Source organism: Nyctereutes procyonoides, unplaced genomic scaffold (assembly GCF_905146905.1).
Source record: "Nyctereutes procyonoides isolate TBG_1078 unplaced genomic scaffold, NYPRO_anot_genome, whole genome shotgun sequence".
NCBI lineage: Eukaryota > Metazoa > Chordata > Mammalia > Carnivora > Canidae > Nyctereutes > Nyctereutes procyonoides.
In genome coordinates this window covers 288,921-306,521 of record NW_026575040.1, presented here as the reverse complement: position 1 = coordinate 306,521, position 17,601 = coordinate 288,921, and the positions used below count along the sequence as shown (strand labels likewise).

Sequence of the window (17,601 nt, the reverse complement as noted above, 5' to 3'; positions counted from 1 at the left end):
CATCAAGTTCTATATAAAAATAAATGAATGCCAGGAAGAAATTTAAAAGACCAGAAGTATACCAAATACTAATATTATTTCTAGTTAAATGTAGTTAAGCAATTCATTAGTGTTCAATAATTAACTTGTAGATTTTATAAAAAATGTTTTTTATTTTGTTCCAGTGTAAAAGAAACATCTCTTAAAAGAACTCAAGTAAGACTGACTATATAGGACTACCCCAAATAAATGATTTTTATAATAGCCTTTTCAATTTTTTCTTCCTTTTGAATTAATTAAGAGTCTACTGGACTCCTGCTTTGATGTGCAATATAGTTATAAATACATAATTTAGATTTCAAACTATTTGGATAGGCATTTAACACAAAATTCACACAGACCTTTAGGAACATCCAAATTTTTGAAATGTTAGGTCAGGATAATTTCCATCAACAAATATTTCTGCAAAATATACTAACTTAAGAGTATTATCCTTGGTCCATTTAACTGTTTATAGACAACTACAATTAGACATGGAAAGAGGTTTCTGACATAGTGAATAAAGAACAGAACTCTGTGGGTAAGAGTAGAGACTAACACTAGACCGTCTGGTTCCAATCCTCATTCTGCCACCTGTCACCTTACTTACATGAGTTATCTAACCTCCATGTGCTTCAGTTTCCTCATCCACAAAATGAGGACGATAATATTACCTACTCTTCTGTCAGTAAAAGGACTGAAATAGTACCTACAAGTAAAAAGTTTAGATCAGAGCCTAGCATATAAATGCTCACTGGGAATTAACTATTACAACATGATCTCAATTTCGGCAATCTTTAAAGTACATATAATTTTTAACTCCTTAGTATATACATACAAGACTTCAAATTATAGACATGTTTACCTATAGTAAGAATAACAAAGACTAGAAGAACAAGAAGATGTCTCATAAGGTAACAGAAAACATGTATTATCATTTATGTGATCTTCTAATAAAGGTACCTTATTTGCTCCAAACTGCACTCTGGCTTTGCCTTTCACTAAGGTGGCATTGATCTGCATGATGACTGATTCTATTGAATAGGCACTGCTCCAGCCCTACAGGAAGAAGAAAAAACACAGTGGTACTCTTGACTCCCACTTGGGAAAACTTAACAAAATGGCACGTAGCAGCTTGACAATAGCAAGACAATGTTAAGAAGTCTGTATACAAGAGAAAAAAGTAAAGTTGGACTTTCTAAAAATCTTGTAAACAAAAAAAAAAATCTATGTGCTAAGTATCAAACATGAGCAAATTATAACCTTATAGAAACATCGTTCTCAGAACACCTATCCTTGAATAGATTAAGCACCAAGTACAATGTCATTTTATTGGTTTGCCTTAAATAGCATTTCATTATTAAAAGTAGGTACTCTTCAAAACAATTTTTTGGTGGCATTACATCAGAGCTTTTTCCACTCAGAATCTAATTTAACATCGTCAAAACACTCCACTGAGATTGAAAAACAGGAGTACCACAAGAAAACCATTCACCTGTTTTGTGAGAAGTTCCATACATAGTGCTCCACCACCCAACACATACCTTAAAAAGAGAAAAGGAAATCATATTTAATTCTCTAAATATCAGCGTTCCTTTTTATTTAAAGTACCACCACTTAGGAATACATACAAGTCAAGCTTAGAAGATAACATCCAAAAATGAGAATAGTGGTTAGGGTTCCAGGACTAAGGATAGTTAAACAATTCTAATGTCATCACTTTATAACTGTCTTAATTAAAAAAAATAGTTCTTAGAGACAGAATGCTTAATCTAAGGATATCAGAAACTAGGAACTTACTCCTGAATATTCCAGAAAATGGGAGTATTACATTCATCTGAAAATTTCTCTAACAGTTATGTTAGCCAATGACACCAGTTTTGCCCTATCTGTAATAATGAACATAACATGGTATTTTGTGGTTTAAATTGTTTTCATCCATCTTTTTGTGAGGATCAAGTGGTTCTCACCATAGAGTCCCTTCTCTGAGACTCCTCAATTTCTCTTTCCAATCCTGAGAACTGTTCTCTGAACCAGACAACTTCTGGGACTCTCCCAGATTTCTCTTAGGAAATCGTTATTTAGATCAAGATTATTCAACCTTTTAACCCTTCCTCAAACAAAATAATTTCATTTCTCCTTTAATGTTATTTTGACCTTCAAAATATATGAAATATCATGCCTAAAATCAAGGGAATAATTATAGAAGACTGATAAATCTTGAAAATACATAAACTAAGACCACAAGTCTGAACACCAAGGCCATTACAAACTTTTTTGTCCTCTGGAATTCTGCCCATGTCTTTCCCTTGCCTGACATTCTTTTGGCTCCCTACTTTTCCAAATGCCGTATCTTTCTCCAGTAAAGCTTGCCAAGACCATTCTAGTATACAGATTTTGCATTCTGGCTACCCAAATGCCTCCTTGTGTTGACTAAACCAAATTACAGAAAAGTAAGGAATCTAAAAACTTCTATTGTAGACCATTATCATTATTAGTTATAGTAAAACTATTCAGTAATGGAATTTATTCAATAAGTCCCACATCCTGGAGAATTTAAGCTAGTGTCTCCCTTACCTGACTGCACCAAACTCTGGGAACTTCCACAGTTAATGTTATAGGAGGGAAAGAAAAACACTTCAAAACACTAAATTTGGGTAGAGAATCAGAAGATTTACAAACTTGTTTGTATATTCTCCTAAATCTCTAAAACACAGACATCTCCAATCATCTGAATCTCCCAATGGGCTCAAAGAGTATCTTGTATAAAGTGGCTTTAAATAAGCACTTGCTGATTTAACAGCAGATCCATGCTTTCATTTGAATTTTGGTTTTTCCATAAATTGCTTAAACTCTAGTCATCTGTTAATGAGTTAACACTATTACTGATCTTTACACTTCAGAAATGCTAAATACAGACAGGGACTCAGACTACTATCTTAGGAAAAAGAGTTGTGTAGACCAGCCCAAGTTACAAGTTACCTGCCACCTTTCTTTTTAGCACCCACTCTTCATTCTGGGCATGGAGAGTCTTTCAGGTGGGAAGAAGGCAAGATTTTGTATTCACGGGCCAAAAGAAACTAATTTTCTAAGAGGCCTTAACTACACAAATGTTTGTTGGATGTCTAAACACAAGAAACAGCTCTAGAACCTACATAAAAGTGAGGAAAGCAAACTTTTCCTTAACACATACTAATAGTAGCATTTACACCTAAAAGGAGAGATTGATTCTACTTCCACATTGAGTTGTATTCACTCTATCAATATATGCTCAAAATACTTATTGTTCTTTGCCTTCAAATAGTTCCTGCTGAATACTGAGACAATTCAAGAATATTAGAAAAAAGGAAAAATAATAATAATCTAAGGGTCACTTAAAGATAATATGCCACATATGGAAGCATAGTAATAGTTTCAATTTAAAAAAAAAAAAAACCTCAGTTTTGGGTGCCTGGTTGGCTCAGTTGGTGAAATGTGCGACTCTCGATCTTGGGGTTAGGAGTTTGAGCCTGGCACTAGGTGTGGAGATTACTTAGAAACAGTATCTTTAAGAAAAACAAAATACCCACTATTTGCTTCGATGTGGAGGGACCTGGAGGGTATTATGCTGAGTGAAGTAAGTCAATCGGAAAAGGACAAACATTATATGGTCTCATTCATTTGGGGAATATAAAAAATTAGTGAAAGGGAATAAAGGGAAAGGAGAGAAAATGAATGAAAATATCAGCGAGGGTGACAAAACATGAGAGACACCTAACTCTGGGAAATGAACAAGGGGTAGTGGAAAGGGAGATGGGAGGGGGGTTGGGGTGACTGGGTGATGGGCACTGAGGGGGGCACTTGGCAGGATGAGCACTGAGCGTTATGCTATATGTTGGCAAATTGAACTCCAATAAAAAAATTTTAAAAAAAACACAAAACAAAAATGAAATCCCCAACCAAAACAAATAAATAACTTCAGTTGCCAAAGTTGCATAGCAAACACTATCCTAAAGCTTAGCCTCTTTAGGCAATGTATAATTTTTGTTATACTAGGAAATTCTTGCAAGAATGTTTACCAGCTAATCTCATCCACAAGCTAGGATGATCACTTAAATTGCATTGATTAGGAGACAAAATAAATCATTTATCAGTGTTCATAGAACATGATTAAGTGATGCTAAAAAAAAGAAATGAGGAATATAAAAATTTTATATTATAGCCAAATTCTTAACAATAGTCACATTGGGAAAAAAAAAGAAAAGGAAGGCAGGCTTACCCAGGCCACATAAAACAGTCATGACCCTCCCCATTCTTGAGGTAAGGAAATAAACTATACGTTGTAAGAAGAGAGACTTTAGATAGAAATAAATGAAAATGCTGGCACTTAAAACCAGACTATTCAGAACACATTCCCTTAATACAGACAGAAACAACCCATGGTCATCTAGAAGTAGAAACGTTCTCTTCATGGATGAATGGGGCACAAATAAAAATTCACATTATATTAACCAATAAAGAAAGTATTTTCAGTTGCCTATGGATAGCTGCTCACAATGTATTAATGAGATAAAAAATAAATAACCTTTATGATTCTCTTTTAAGTTACTACACTCTGACCTGGACTAAGCAAGAAAGATAGCCAAGTACTGATGGCTCATTAAAATAGCTCATAAAAATACCAAGCCTTGGGTGGGGGAGGTGGGGGGCATCTGACTTCAGCTCAGGTCATGATCCCAGGGTCCTGGGACTCAGTGGCGAGTCTGCCTCTCCCTCTGCCCCTCTCCCCACTTGGGCATGTTCGTGTTCTCTCTCTCTCTCTCTCTCTCTCTCTCTCTCTCTCTCTCTCTCAAATAAAATCCAAAAAACAATTTCAGAAAAATATAAACCAAGCCTGGCATTACATATTACCCTAAGCTGTCCACATCTTGCTAACTTACTGTAATTCAGTGACTCATGAATATTTACCGCACAAAAATATACGACACACTGACCAGGGAGAGGATACACCGAAGAAAAATGACAGGACCCTGTCCTTCACATGTACCATCTAGTTAAGATCACAGGGGCTAAACAAATAAAACAAAGTACGGAAAGGGGACTCAGAGCTCTCGAAGGAATAACCAGGGGACTCTTTAAAAATGTGCTGGTCAGGAACGGCATCTCTACGAGTAAACCAGCCGTACCAGCCAAGATTTGTAGGAGGTAGAAGTGTGGGCGGGAGTAACATTCCAGGCAGAAGAATGCATGCTTAAGAAAGGTTATGAGGGAAAACACGTGCCGGGTACTGAAAGACATTCAGTGGGGCACCAGCTTTGACAGGACAAGTAGCGTCCAAGAGGGTTAGAGAGGAAGCCAAGGGCAAGATCACAGACAGCTTACAGAATACGGGAAGAGCACTAACCTGTGAGCAATGGAAAGACAGGGATGAGTTCAAGCAGGAGAACAACATAATCAAACACAAATTTATAAAAGATCATGCTAAAAGCTTACACAACAGAAGGAACACAAGCAGGAGTCCAATCAGGAAGCCTCGGACGTGGTCCACGTGAGAAACGGTGGTGGTAGCAACAGAAACGGAGACAAGTAACTGGATCTGGGACCTCTCTGAGGAGGAGAATTAGAGGACTGGAGGTGTGAAAGGAGGGTATAAAGAAGAACTACATTCAATAACGGAGATGGAGAAGACGGGGAAAAGAGCCTGGAAAGAAGAGGAGTTCGAGTTTCCATGCTATAGAGTTGGAGATGCCCATGCAGAGACATCAACGTTGGCGCGCCCGGGTGGCTCAGCGGTTGAGCTCTGCTTTGGGCCCAGGGCGTGATCCTGGAGTTCTGGGATTAAGGCACACATCAGGCTCCCTCAGGGAGCCTGCTTCTCCCTCTGCCTGTGTCTCTGCCTCTCTCCGTGCCTCTCATGAATAAATAAATAAATAAAATATTTTAAAAAACAGACATTCAAGTAAAGATGTCAAGAAGGCAGGTCGATATTGGGAGTAGAAAAGACAAAAACACAGGATGAGTGCTGGGTGATATGCTATAGGTTGGCAAATTTTGAACTCAAAAAACAAAAAAAGACAAAAACATTAGCTATAAAACCTGGCAGTCACTGACACGGGAGATATTTTGAAAGCCATGGGAGCCTCTTCAACAAACAAGAGTAATCGGACCATTAAGGAAAAACCCTCTGATTTAAATCTCATACCTTATACAAAAGTTAACTCAAAATGATGCACAGACTCATCTGTAAAATGTAAAACTATAAAACTGAGAAAACACAAAATAAGAGACTATCTTCAGGATCTAGGACAAGGAAAAGAGTTCTTAAATTTGACACCAAAAGCATTATCCATAAAAGGAAAAACATCTATAAACTGAAACTCATCAAAACTTTTTGCAAGACACACACACAAAAAAAATCTGTTGTGTTTCCATACACTAGTAATGACATAGCAGAAAGAGAAATTAAGAGAATGATCCCATTTACAATTTCATCAAAAAGAATTATACCTAGGAATAAATTTAACCAAGGAGGTGAAAGACCTGTACTCTAAAAACTCTAAGACACTGATGAAAGAAATAAAAGGTAACATAAATGAACGGCAAGACGTACTATGCCCATGACCTGGAAGAATATTAAGTGCCCATATTATCCAAAACTATCTACAGATTGAGTGTAATTCCCATCAAAATACCAACAGTGTTTTTTAGAGAACTAGAACAAAAAAAATCTTAATATCTCTATGGAACCACAAAAGACTGAATAACCAAAGCAATCTTAAGAAAGAGCAAAAAAGCTGATGGTATTACAATTCCAAGTTTCAAACTGTACTACAAAGCTATAGTAATCAAAACACTATGGTACTGGCACAAGAAGAGATACGTAGATCAATGGAACAGAACAGAGAGCCCAGAAATAAACCCACATACATGGTCAATTAATCTATGACAAAGACAAGAAAACACAATGGGGAAGAACGACCATTTATTCAATAGTGTTGGGAAAACTGGACAGGGAGCTATATGCAAGAGAATGAAACCATTCTCTTACATCATACACAAAAATAAACTCAAAATAGATTAAAGACCTAATTTTAAGATCTGAACCATAAAACTCCTAGAAGAAAACATAGGCAGTACACTCTTATAAACCATCCTTAACAATATTTTTCTGGATATGTCCCCAAGCAAAGGAAACAAAAGCAAAAGTAAACAATTGGGACTACACCAAACTGAAAAGCTTTTGCACAGCAAAGGAAACCATCAATAAAACAAAAAGGCAACTTACTGCATGGGAAAAGATACTCACAAATGATATATGCAGTAAGGGGTTAATATCCAAAATATATAAAGAATGCATAAAACTCAACGCCAAAAATTCTAACAATCCAATTTAAAAAGCAGTGTAGAACCTAACTAGACATTTTTCCAAAGAAGGCCTACAGATGGTCAACAGACATATGAAAAGAAGTACAACACTAGTCATCAGGAAAATGCAAATATAAACCACAATTATGTATCCACTCACACCAGTCAGAATGACTAGTATCAAAAAGATAAGAAACAACAAGTGTTGGCTAGGATGTAGAGAAAGGGAACCCTCATGCACTGTTGGGGGGAAGGTTAATTAGTAGCCACTGTGGAAAATAGTATGAGGTTCCTCAAAAAACTAAGAAGAGAATTACCATATGATCTAGTAATTCCAACTCTGGGTGTGTGTACACACACACACACACACACGCACACACAGTGGAATATCATTCAGCTTTAAAAAGGAATGAGATCCTGCCATTTGTTAATAAGGACAGGCCTGGGGTATTATGCTAAGTGAAATAAGAAAAGTGAAAGACAAATACCACACGATTTCACTTCTATGTGGAACCTAAAAACAAAACAAATGAACAAACAGCAAAAAAATACAAACAACAGATTCATGGTTGCCAGGCCAATAAGTAGGGGGAAGGTGGTGAAGAGAGTGGGGGGGAATAGGTGAAGAGGATTAACAGGTACAAACTTCCAGTTAGTTACAAAATAAGTCACAGTGATGAAGAGTACGGCATAGGGAATATGGTTAATACTATTGTGATAACTTTGTATGGTGACAGATGGTAACTACAGTTATTACAGTATGCATTTTATTTCTTTTAAGATTTTATTTATTTGACAGCACAAGCAGGGTCAGAGGGAGAAGCAGACTCCCGACGGAGTAGGGAGCCCAATAGCGGGACTCGATCCCAGGACCCAGGATCATGACCTGAGCCGAAGTCAGATGCTTAACCAACTGAGCCACCCAGGCGCCCTGACATAGTATGCACTTTCTGATGCTTAAAACTGGCAAATCACTAGGTTGTACATCCAAAACCAATGATATTATACATCAACTACATCTCAATTTAAATAGACAAACTAAAAACCTTTGCTCTACAAAAGATTTTGTTAGGAAGACAAAATGAAGGTACATACTGGGAGAAATTAAAAACCATCTATTACAACAAAGGACTATTATGTAGACCACACTAAAAAATTTTTTCCAAAATTCAGAAATTGGCAAGACATGGGGACAGATATTTCACGAAAGAGTCTATGAAGTTGCCAAGTAAACACATGAAAGATACTCAATATTAGGAAATATGCCTTAGGGAAAAGCAGATTAAAACTACAATGAGGTATCACTACCTATCAGAATAGCTAAAATAAAAACAAGTGGTGAAACCAATGCTGGCAAGGATGTGGAGAAACTAGATCACTTACACATCCCTGGTAAGAATATAAAACGGTAAAGCCACTATGGAGAACAGTTTGACAATTTCTTTAAAAATTCAATATAGGGGATCCCTGGGTGGCGCAGCGGTTTGGCATCTGCCTTTGGCCCAGGGCGCGATCCCGGAGACCCGGGATCGAATCCCACATCGGGCTCCCGGTGCATGGAGCCTGCTTCTCCCTCTGCCTGTGTCTCTGCCTCTCTCTATCATAAATAAATAAAAATTTAAAAAAACAAAACAAAAAAAAAAACAAATTGTCTAAAAAAATAAATAAAAAAATAAAAATTCAGTATCCTACAAGAAGAATATGAGCTAGCCACAGCACTCTTGGACACATACCCTAGAGAAAGCAGAACAGTGTACACAAGCACTCCTAGCAGCTTCATTTTGCAGGAGCCAACCCCTAGAATCAGCCCAGGAGTCCTTCAGGTGGCTGGTTAAACCATGGAATGTTTCTCAGCAATGAAAACGAACAAACTAGTCATATACGTAGATGAATCTCCAGGGAAGCGGGTGAGTAAATACAACTAATCCCTAGAAGTTACAATTCCAAAATAGAGGATTCTATTTATGTAACTATGTTTTTTGAAATGGCAAAATATTAAAAATGCAGGACAGATTAGTGGTTGCCAGGGGTTAGAGAAGTGGGCGTATACGAGGGAGGTGGGTGTGGTTTGAAAAGACAAGACAGATTCTTGTGTATTTCGAATTTCAATATCCTTCACTGTGGTGGTGGATACACAAACCTATACAGGCGATCGAGTTATACAGAATTTAATACAAACATACACACAAATGAGTTATAAGAAAAACTCAGAAATTCTAAGGTCTATGGATTGTATCAGGGTCTCACCATAATATCACACTATGGTTTTGTGAAATGTTACACTGGCAAAGTGTACAAGGAATCTTTATTATTTCTTATAGCTGTATGTGAATGTACAATTACCTCAAACATTTCAATTAAAAAAAAGCCACAGGAATAGAAGGAAAAGAAAAAAGAGAAAAGACCCAGTACCAATTTCTGAAGAACTCCAACATGGAGAAGTTAGGTGAACAAAAGGAGCTACCAGCTAAAGAGACCAAGAGGAAACAGCCAGCAGCCAAGAGAAAAATGTTGCGATGTTACTGAGAAATCAAATATGATAAAGCCTGAAAAGGGCCCCCTGAGTTTACCAACATGGAAGTCCCTGTTGGCAACAGTGGCGGGAATATTAACCGCTGATGCCAGACTAGAGAGGCTGAAGAGTAACCAGGAAGCGAAGAGTGTGATTATAGAAACATCGCTGTGGGAGTACAAATGGGGTGGTTACTTTGGAAGAGTCCAGCGTTTCATCAAAAAGTTTAACAGTTACCAGAAGATCTAGTAATTCCACACAGGTGTATATATAAGGAGAAATGACAATATGCATGCAGATCAGAACATGTGAATGTTCATAGAAGCATTCTTCATGGTAGCCAAAGGCAGAGACAACAAATGTCCATTGATAAAATGTGGGACAGCCATACAATGGAGCATTATTCATCCATAAAGTGGAATTAATAATATATGCTACAGTAGATGAACTTTAAAAACATTTGCTAAGTGAAAGAAGCCGGCCATAGAAGGCTACATTTTGTATGGTCCCACTTATATGAAACGTGCCAAACAGGAAAATCCTTAGAGACAGAATGGAGATTAGTGGTTGGCAGTGGGTGGGGGGCTGCAGTGGGAATGAGAAATGACTGCTACCGGGTACGGGATTTCTTTCAGGGAGTAATGTAAATGTTCTGAAATAAGACAGTGGTGATGTTTACACAACTCTATGAATATACCAAAAACCACTGAACTGTACACTTTCAAAGGGTGAGTTTTAGCATACGTGAATTGTATCACAATGAAGCAATGAAACTGTTATTTAAAAAATAGTTTGGCTGTGGGGACGCCTGGGTGGCTCAGCCGTTGAGCGTCTGCCTTTGACTCAGGTGTTGATCCTGGAGACCCGGGATCAAGTCCCACATCGGGCTCCCTGCATGGAGCCTGCTTCTCCCTCTGCCTGTGTCTCTGCCTCTCTCTCTATGTCTCTGATGAATAAATAAATAACATCTTAAAAAAAAAGTTTGGCTGTGATAAGAAACAGAGGAAGAGGATGATAGCTAGAAGATGGAGGATAAAACATATATAGGACAAAAACAGCTCAATAATCTCATCAGACTCAGTGCTTAAGTGTTAGGCTGAGCCTGAGGTTCCAAGGCTCTGTGTTTTATCAATCCTTCATCAGGCCTTCACCTTTTTTAGTTCTTCTCTCATCAGCCAGTAAGTCCTCCCCATCATGTAACAGTGGACTATGAAGACCAAGTCACTGCGGTTCTGCTTCACATTAGTGCTCACCTTCCATTCATCTTTCCACTCCCACGGTACCAAATTAGGGTGTCTTCACCCTACTCTAAGACAGGGCCATCAGCTGCTTGCTTGCTTGCTCATTCATTCATTCATTCATTCATTTATTTTTAGGATTTATTTGTGAGGGAGAGAGACAGAGCAAGCCAGAGAGCGAGAATGAGTGCAAGAGCCTGTGTAAGCAGGGGAGGGGCAGAGGGGGAGAAGAAGTAGCCTTCAAGCTGAATGCAGAGCCCAACACGGGGCTTGACAGGACCCTGAGATCATGACCTGAGTTGAATTCCAGAGTCCAATGATCAACAGAATGAGCCACTCAGATGCCCCAAGACAGGGCCATCAGCTCTTAACTAGCCTTGCATTCTTCTAGGCTTTCTGAACACCATTGTCTTCTTCCATTGTTATCATATTTCCTTCTAAAACATTCTCTTTCCTGTATTTTCCAGTTCCTGAACCAGCTAATGAGAGAGAAATTCAATACCCTCAGGTCATACTTTGCTTACCAGGAAAAAAGAAAATGAAAACAAAAAACCAAAAAGCCCTGCACCACTCCACAGTCCTATAAAAACAATATTTTCATGTAACTCTTCCATAGGAGTTCTACCCACCTTGCCGTCTAGTTCAAACTCATCTGGTCTGGTGTGCTATGAATACATCACATTCTTTCCTAGATATGTGATTATATTTACTTTTTCACCTATGTAGATAATTTTCCTTCAACCTCCACCAGCGAAACTCACTTACTTCAATGCCCACCCCCCACCCCCACCCCCAGATCCCACCTGCGGGACACAGTCTTCCCAGATCGCTATACTATACTGGAGGCAACTCCCTTTTTCTTTAACCTCAAAGAACTCAAGTCCACACTTCACATTTGCAAATCAATGAAGTACTTAATGCTTTTAATCTCCTTTTATTTTTTTGACTTTTAATTTTCTTACTTTTAATCTCCTTTTAGTTGTTGGCTTTGGGTGTAATGAAAAAACATTTTACTAGAAGGTTTATTTGGGTAAACTGACAAGCTGACTTACTATTCAAATCATTCATTTGTATAATGGGATTAATAACACCCAAAAGAAAAAGACAGCAATGAAGAGAAACTATGTAACAGATTTTTAAACTGAAATTGGTATTATTGAATAATAATAAAGCTGAACTTCATGTCTTTGTCTCCACAACTAGATGGTAAACTAAAGATCAGAAATACTTAAATTTCTTAGGATTTCTCATGATGAAATATGAAAAACCTATGCTATTCAAGGTTAGATCAGATTTCAAAATGATCTGATAAGAATATTTTTATACATTTATCCTGAATTGACAAAAATATTTTGAAATCTCTTCCTTAACCATTTATAGCCATCCATATTTTTTATCTAAATGAAATTATTACGATGTCAACAATAGCAATGATCAAAGAAAGGACTGAAGATTTATTTATTTTTTGGACTGAAGATTTTTAGATCTTACACCATAATATGGATTACCTCACAAGGTTGAATTGGTCAATTTACAATTTCACAATTCTCTAATTAGTTTAATTGCTCCTAATTTAAGGACCTGCAGAACATTTCATAACTAACCTAGGTACCAATTCTGATCTTTTCACCATCTTTCATAAGACTTCTAATAACAAAAAAGCAATACAGCTTCAATAAAAATGCAAGACAATTTTATTCTACCAAACTGAAACCACCACCTTTGCAAGGAATTAGATGGCCAGGTCCACAGGGCCATGAGATTTTCTGTGATTATTCCAGGTATCAGGCTTGTGAGAATCATTCTCAAATCTTTCTCTAAATCCTCAATCACAATTTATATTTTAAAAACATTTTTAATGGTAAAATATATACAAACAGGAGACATAATAAACTTACTGATAACATAATAGTTCATAACCAATGGTTCTCAAACGATGGTTCCCAAACTAGCAACATCAGCTTCACCTGAGACCATCTCAGAAATGTAGAATGCAAATTCTCAGCCTTTTCCCACATCCCAGACCTAGTGAATTAGAAGCCTTGGGGTAAGCCCAGCATTCTAGGCCTCCTAGCATTTAGCTAGCCCTCCAAATGATTCTGATGCGCACTATCAAAGAGAATAGTTACTGAAACTTACCCTCCTGAGAGAACAGGTAACACCACTCGAACAAATGGAGGATCAAATGGAAAGTTATCCTAAAAAGGAAATATGCAAGTTTAAGTCATTTTAAGAAAATCCTGAACACTGTATTATTTCAAAGACTTTTAAATAGTCTATAAAGAATGTGTGCATTTATTATCTGATGATGAAGGTCATAAAAGTAAAAATCGTATCAAAAATGAGATGAAGTAAAAACCAAAGCAAATAAAAATGAAGTCAAGGTCAGTGATTTTATCAAAACAGAACAGTGTTTTCGATAGAGACATGAAAAATATGAAGGGGCTCCACTTGCAATAGAACTATATAAAGGAACCTTTCCAATCATGATAGACTAGGTAACTTAGATGAATCCTCCAGTCGAGAACTAGAAGAGGTGGACAAAATATGACAATTACAGAGCCAAGATCCGAAAGAAAAAGGGAGCCCTAGGGAGTGGGTCTTTTCTTCCCTCCACCCCACTCCCACTTTGGGTTTTCTTTCAATTATAGAAGAGGAAGACAAGCGGTCAAGATCAGTATAACTCAGACTCACTAAGGTCAGGATCCTGAAGGACAAGTGATAAACTGCCCTGACAAGCACTGAAGTGCAGCTTTACATCACCTAATCCCTGACCCGATTCAGTGATCCTTGGTTGCTAGTGCCCAACTGGGGCAAATGTAAACCCTTTCTGGAGAAGAATACCATCCAAGGCTTCAAATTAGCTAATTTTTCACTTGTAATGTCTATTACTAAAAATAGCCCGTTACACAAGACTTAAAGACAAGCATGTCCAGGAAGTGAGAAGCAAATTACACAAAACCTGTAAGAGAGCAAGATTAAACAGAACCATCAGACATAGCTTTTAAAATAACTATGTTGAATATGTGCAAGCAAAGATTGAAAACCTTGGCAAAGGACTAAAATAACAAAAATGAATTACATAGAAATTCTGAAACTTAACAGATGAATTTAGCCACAAGTAGAGATTCAGTGAAAGAGAAATTCAGTACACAGGCCAGAAAACGTACAATATGAAGCAGAGAGAGAGAAAAAGGTAGAAAATATAGAAAATAACAAGACACAGGTGAATGTATTGAATAGGCTTATTTTATGTAGAGTCCTAGAAGGAGAGGAGAGAATGGGACTGATGCAGTATTTGGAGAGAATGTCTGAGAATTTTCCAAAACAGAAAGACTTCACAAGATTTAAGTGCTATGAGTTGACAAATAGATTTCTACTGCAAGGGAGAACCTACCCACACAAGATGCCAACTTAATGGCAATTATTACAATCTACTTCCAAATAAATTATAGATAAAAGGTGAGCTACTTAGCAGATGTAATGAAAGACACAGATGCAAAGCTTGGTAAATAAAGTGCAATGTCATTTAATGTCCTATTTTTTAGATCTTTACGTATTGATCCCAAATGATAAACTGTTTTTAATTGACTATATGGCTGAGAGAACTACCTTCATTTTAAGTAATTCTTCAGAGTAACTCCTCCACATCAAGACCGAGGGACTCTGTTCCATAAACTACACCCGGGAACTCAGTAATTCAATATTTTACAGAAATAAGAGTTCCTTAAAGGGTTATAGGGGGGAGGATGGGGATGACTGTGAACATAGAAATTTGAGTTATCTTGGCATACTAACTCCGAAACTGAGGATCTTTAGGTTCACAAGGATCATGACGTTTCCAGTTCAACACCTTGGGCTTTCAAGATACTTTTAATGATGAGGAACATTCTATTCTTGAAAGATTGGCACCAGATGGCTCTACATAGTTATCACTTCCCTATACTCAGTTGAAAAGCATCTCTTTAAAGTCGGACTTACTAGTCTTAATGTCATGCTTTGTGTTAATCAAAAACCAAGACAAAAGCTTCCACAGAACTATTCCTTTAAATAGTTGAAGACATGGGAACCCTGGGTGGCGGAGTGGTTTAGCGCCTGCCTTTGGCCCAGGGCGCGATCCTGGAGACCCGGGATTGAATCCCACATCGGGCTCCCGGTGCATGGAGCATGCTTCTCCCTCTGCCTGTGTCTCTGCCTCTCTCTCTCTCTCTCTCTCTCTCTCTGTGTGTGTGACTATCATACATAAATAAAAATAAAAAATAAATAAATAATATAAATAAATAAATAAATGAGTTGAAGACAAGCTCTCATGATCCCTACGATCTTCTTCTCCAAACCTACAGTTTAACCACCTATCTTAGGACATGGAAATATCTTTCAAATCCTTGCCCCTGGGATTCCTGGGTGGCGCAGCAGTTTGGCGCCTGCCTTTGGCCCAGGGCACGATCCTGGAGACCCAGGATCGAATCCCACGTCGGGCTCCCGGTGCATGGAGCCTGCTTCTCCCTCTGCCTGTGTCTCTGCCTCTCTATCATAAATAAATAAAAATTAAAAAAAAAGATTTATAAAAAAAAAACCAAATCCTTGCCCCTATTCTCTAAATGAACCCATATTTGTCTGGATAACCCCTTCCCAAAATACCACCTCAGAATTCAGCTCAGGAGTTCACATACGGCTTGAAAAACCAGACCACCACCTCCTTAAAAAACACAGCATAACACATTAGCCAAGCTGCAGATGAATCTAGTAGGTCCACAATCCCCAAACTTGTGTTATATTTTATCTCAAGCTCCATTCTCTTATTACTTATGATTTCAAGTTGTCACCATGGACATCTGAGGCCACAAATACTGTTGACGCTCCTTCCTATAAATCCTTCTTTCTGAGTCATACCTGCTATCCTCCAAAATCTGTGAATCCTGATACTTAATAACTCAGTAGTTCAGTTTGCCACGGTCACTTAGTTCAGAGCAATCATATTATTCCTAGTCCTTTTAACATATACTCCAGCCCTAGCAAACTGGCAGGGAGTCATGGTCCAGAAAGACAAATACAGAATTTCAGCTATTTACCTTCCAGATCGTCCCCTCCCTGAAGTTCTATCTAGATTATGAAAATACCATGAAAACATTAAGTGCAGCCACAAGTCTTTCAGTTGCCTGGTCAACATTTCATATTCCCTTAAAGAGATCTCTTGGGAAAGAAGTGAGAGCAGGGACATACAGGGGGCTTTCAAAGGTCCTGATGAAAAATAAAAAGACAATTTTTTTTATAACACAATTTATATCAGTTTCAGGTATAAGGTTCTTTTAAAAAAAGATTTTATTTGTTTATTCATGAGAGACAGAGAGACAGAGAGGCAGAGACACAGGCAGAGGGAGAGGCAGGCTCCATTCAGAGAGCCCGATGTGGGACTCGATCCCAGGACCTAGGGATCACGACCTGGGCTGAAGGAAGATGCTCAACTGCTGAGCCACCCAGGTATCCCTCAGGTGTAAGGTTCTATTTCTTAACCTTGGTATTGGACATGTGGGAATATGATTTAATAGACTGTTCACGTTAAAATATTCTGCACAAATACACACACACACACACACACACACACACTTTCTAAAAAGCTACTGTCCTGGTTTATTTTTTCAACATACGAATCAATAAAAATGCAGTCATTAGCAACTTCAGTAAATATATACCAGACTCACTCTCTGGGAAGACAACCCAACTGACAACCACAAGAGTTTCTGTAATAACAAAATTGAGGGAAAATACAGACATATGGGTAAATTGAAGAAAGCTGAATCATAAATGAAGATATATCCCCAGACAAAAATATATACATGCAAAAGATGCTTCCAGAAAATTAGTTTTTTTGCAAGTATAAAGTACCCTTTCATGTCTTTGCTTTCTTCCTTCAAAACCCTTCATACTGGGATCCCTGGGTGGCGCAGCGGTTTGGCGCCTGCCTTTGGCCCAGGGCGCGATCCTGGAGACCCGGGATCGAATCCCACATTGGGCTCCTGGTGCATGGAGCCTGCTTCTCCCTCTGCCTGTGTCTCTGCCTCTCTCTCTCTCTGTGACTATCATAAATAAATAAATAAAAATTAAAAAAAAAACCGTCATACTGGGGATCCCTGGGTGGCTCAGTGGTTTAGCGCCTGCCTTTGGCCCAGGGCTTGATCCTGGAGTCCCGGGATCAAGTCCCACATCAAGGCTCCCCGTGTGGAGTCTGCTTCTCCCTCTGCCTGTGTCTCTGCCTCTCTGTCTCTAATGAATAAATATTTTTTAAAAATGTTTAAAAAAAAAAAAACCCTCATACCCGTCTATTCTCACCTATTCCTACCACCATCATCCTTCATTCCTTCTTGCCCAGATTAAAATCAAAGCCCCAACTAGTCTCACAGAAATATACTCTATCTTATCCAAACCCTATTCGGATACTGAAGACATAATAATTGTTTTAAAAAGTAATAATAAAAAGCCTAACAGATC

The 17,601-nt window shown here is 38.0% G+C and overlaps 1 protein-coding gene across 1 annotated transcript in view; it reads right to left on the bottom strand.

Annotated features, from left to right (window-relative positions):
• UBE2Q2 (ubiquitin conjugating enzyme E2 Q2) overlaps nucleotides 1–17,601 on the bottom strand; it is a 59,960-nt gene that overhangs the window by 8,223 nt on the left and 34,136 nt on the right. Inside the window, exons 9-11 of the mRNA XM_055319785.1 lie at nucleotides 13,252–13,310; nucleotides 1,514–1,562; nucleotides 982–1,077 (exon numbers count right to left, since the gene is read on the bottom strand). Of these exons, the coding sequence (XP_055175760.1) occupies nucleotides 982–1,077; nucleotides 1,514–1,562; nucleotides 13,252–13,310 (204 nt within the window). The remainder of the gene's footprint in view (nucleotides 1–981; nucleotides 1,078–1,513; nucleotides 1,563–13,251; nucleotides 13,311–17,601) is intronic.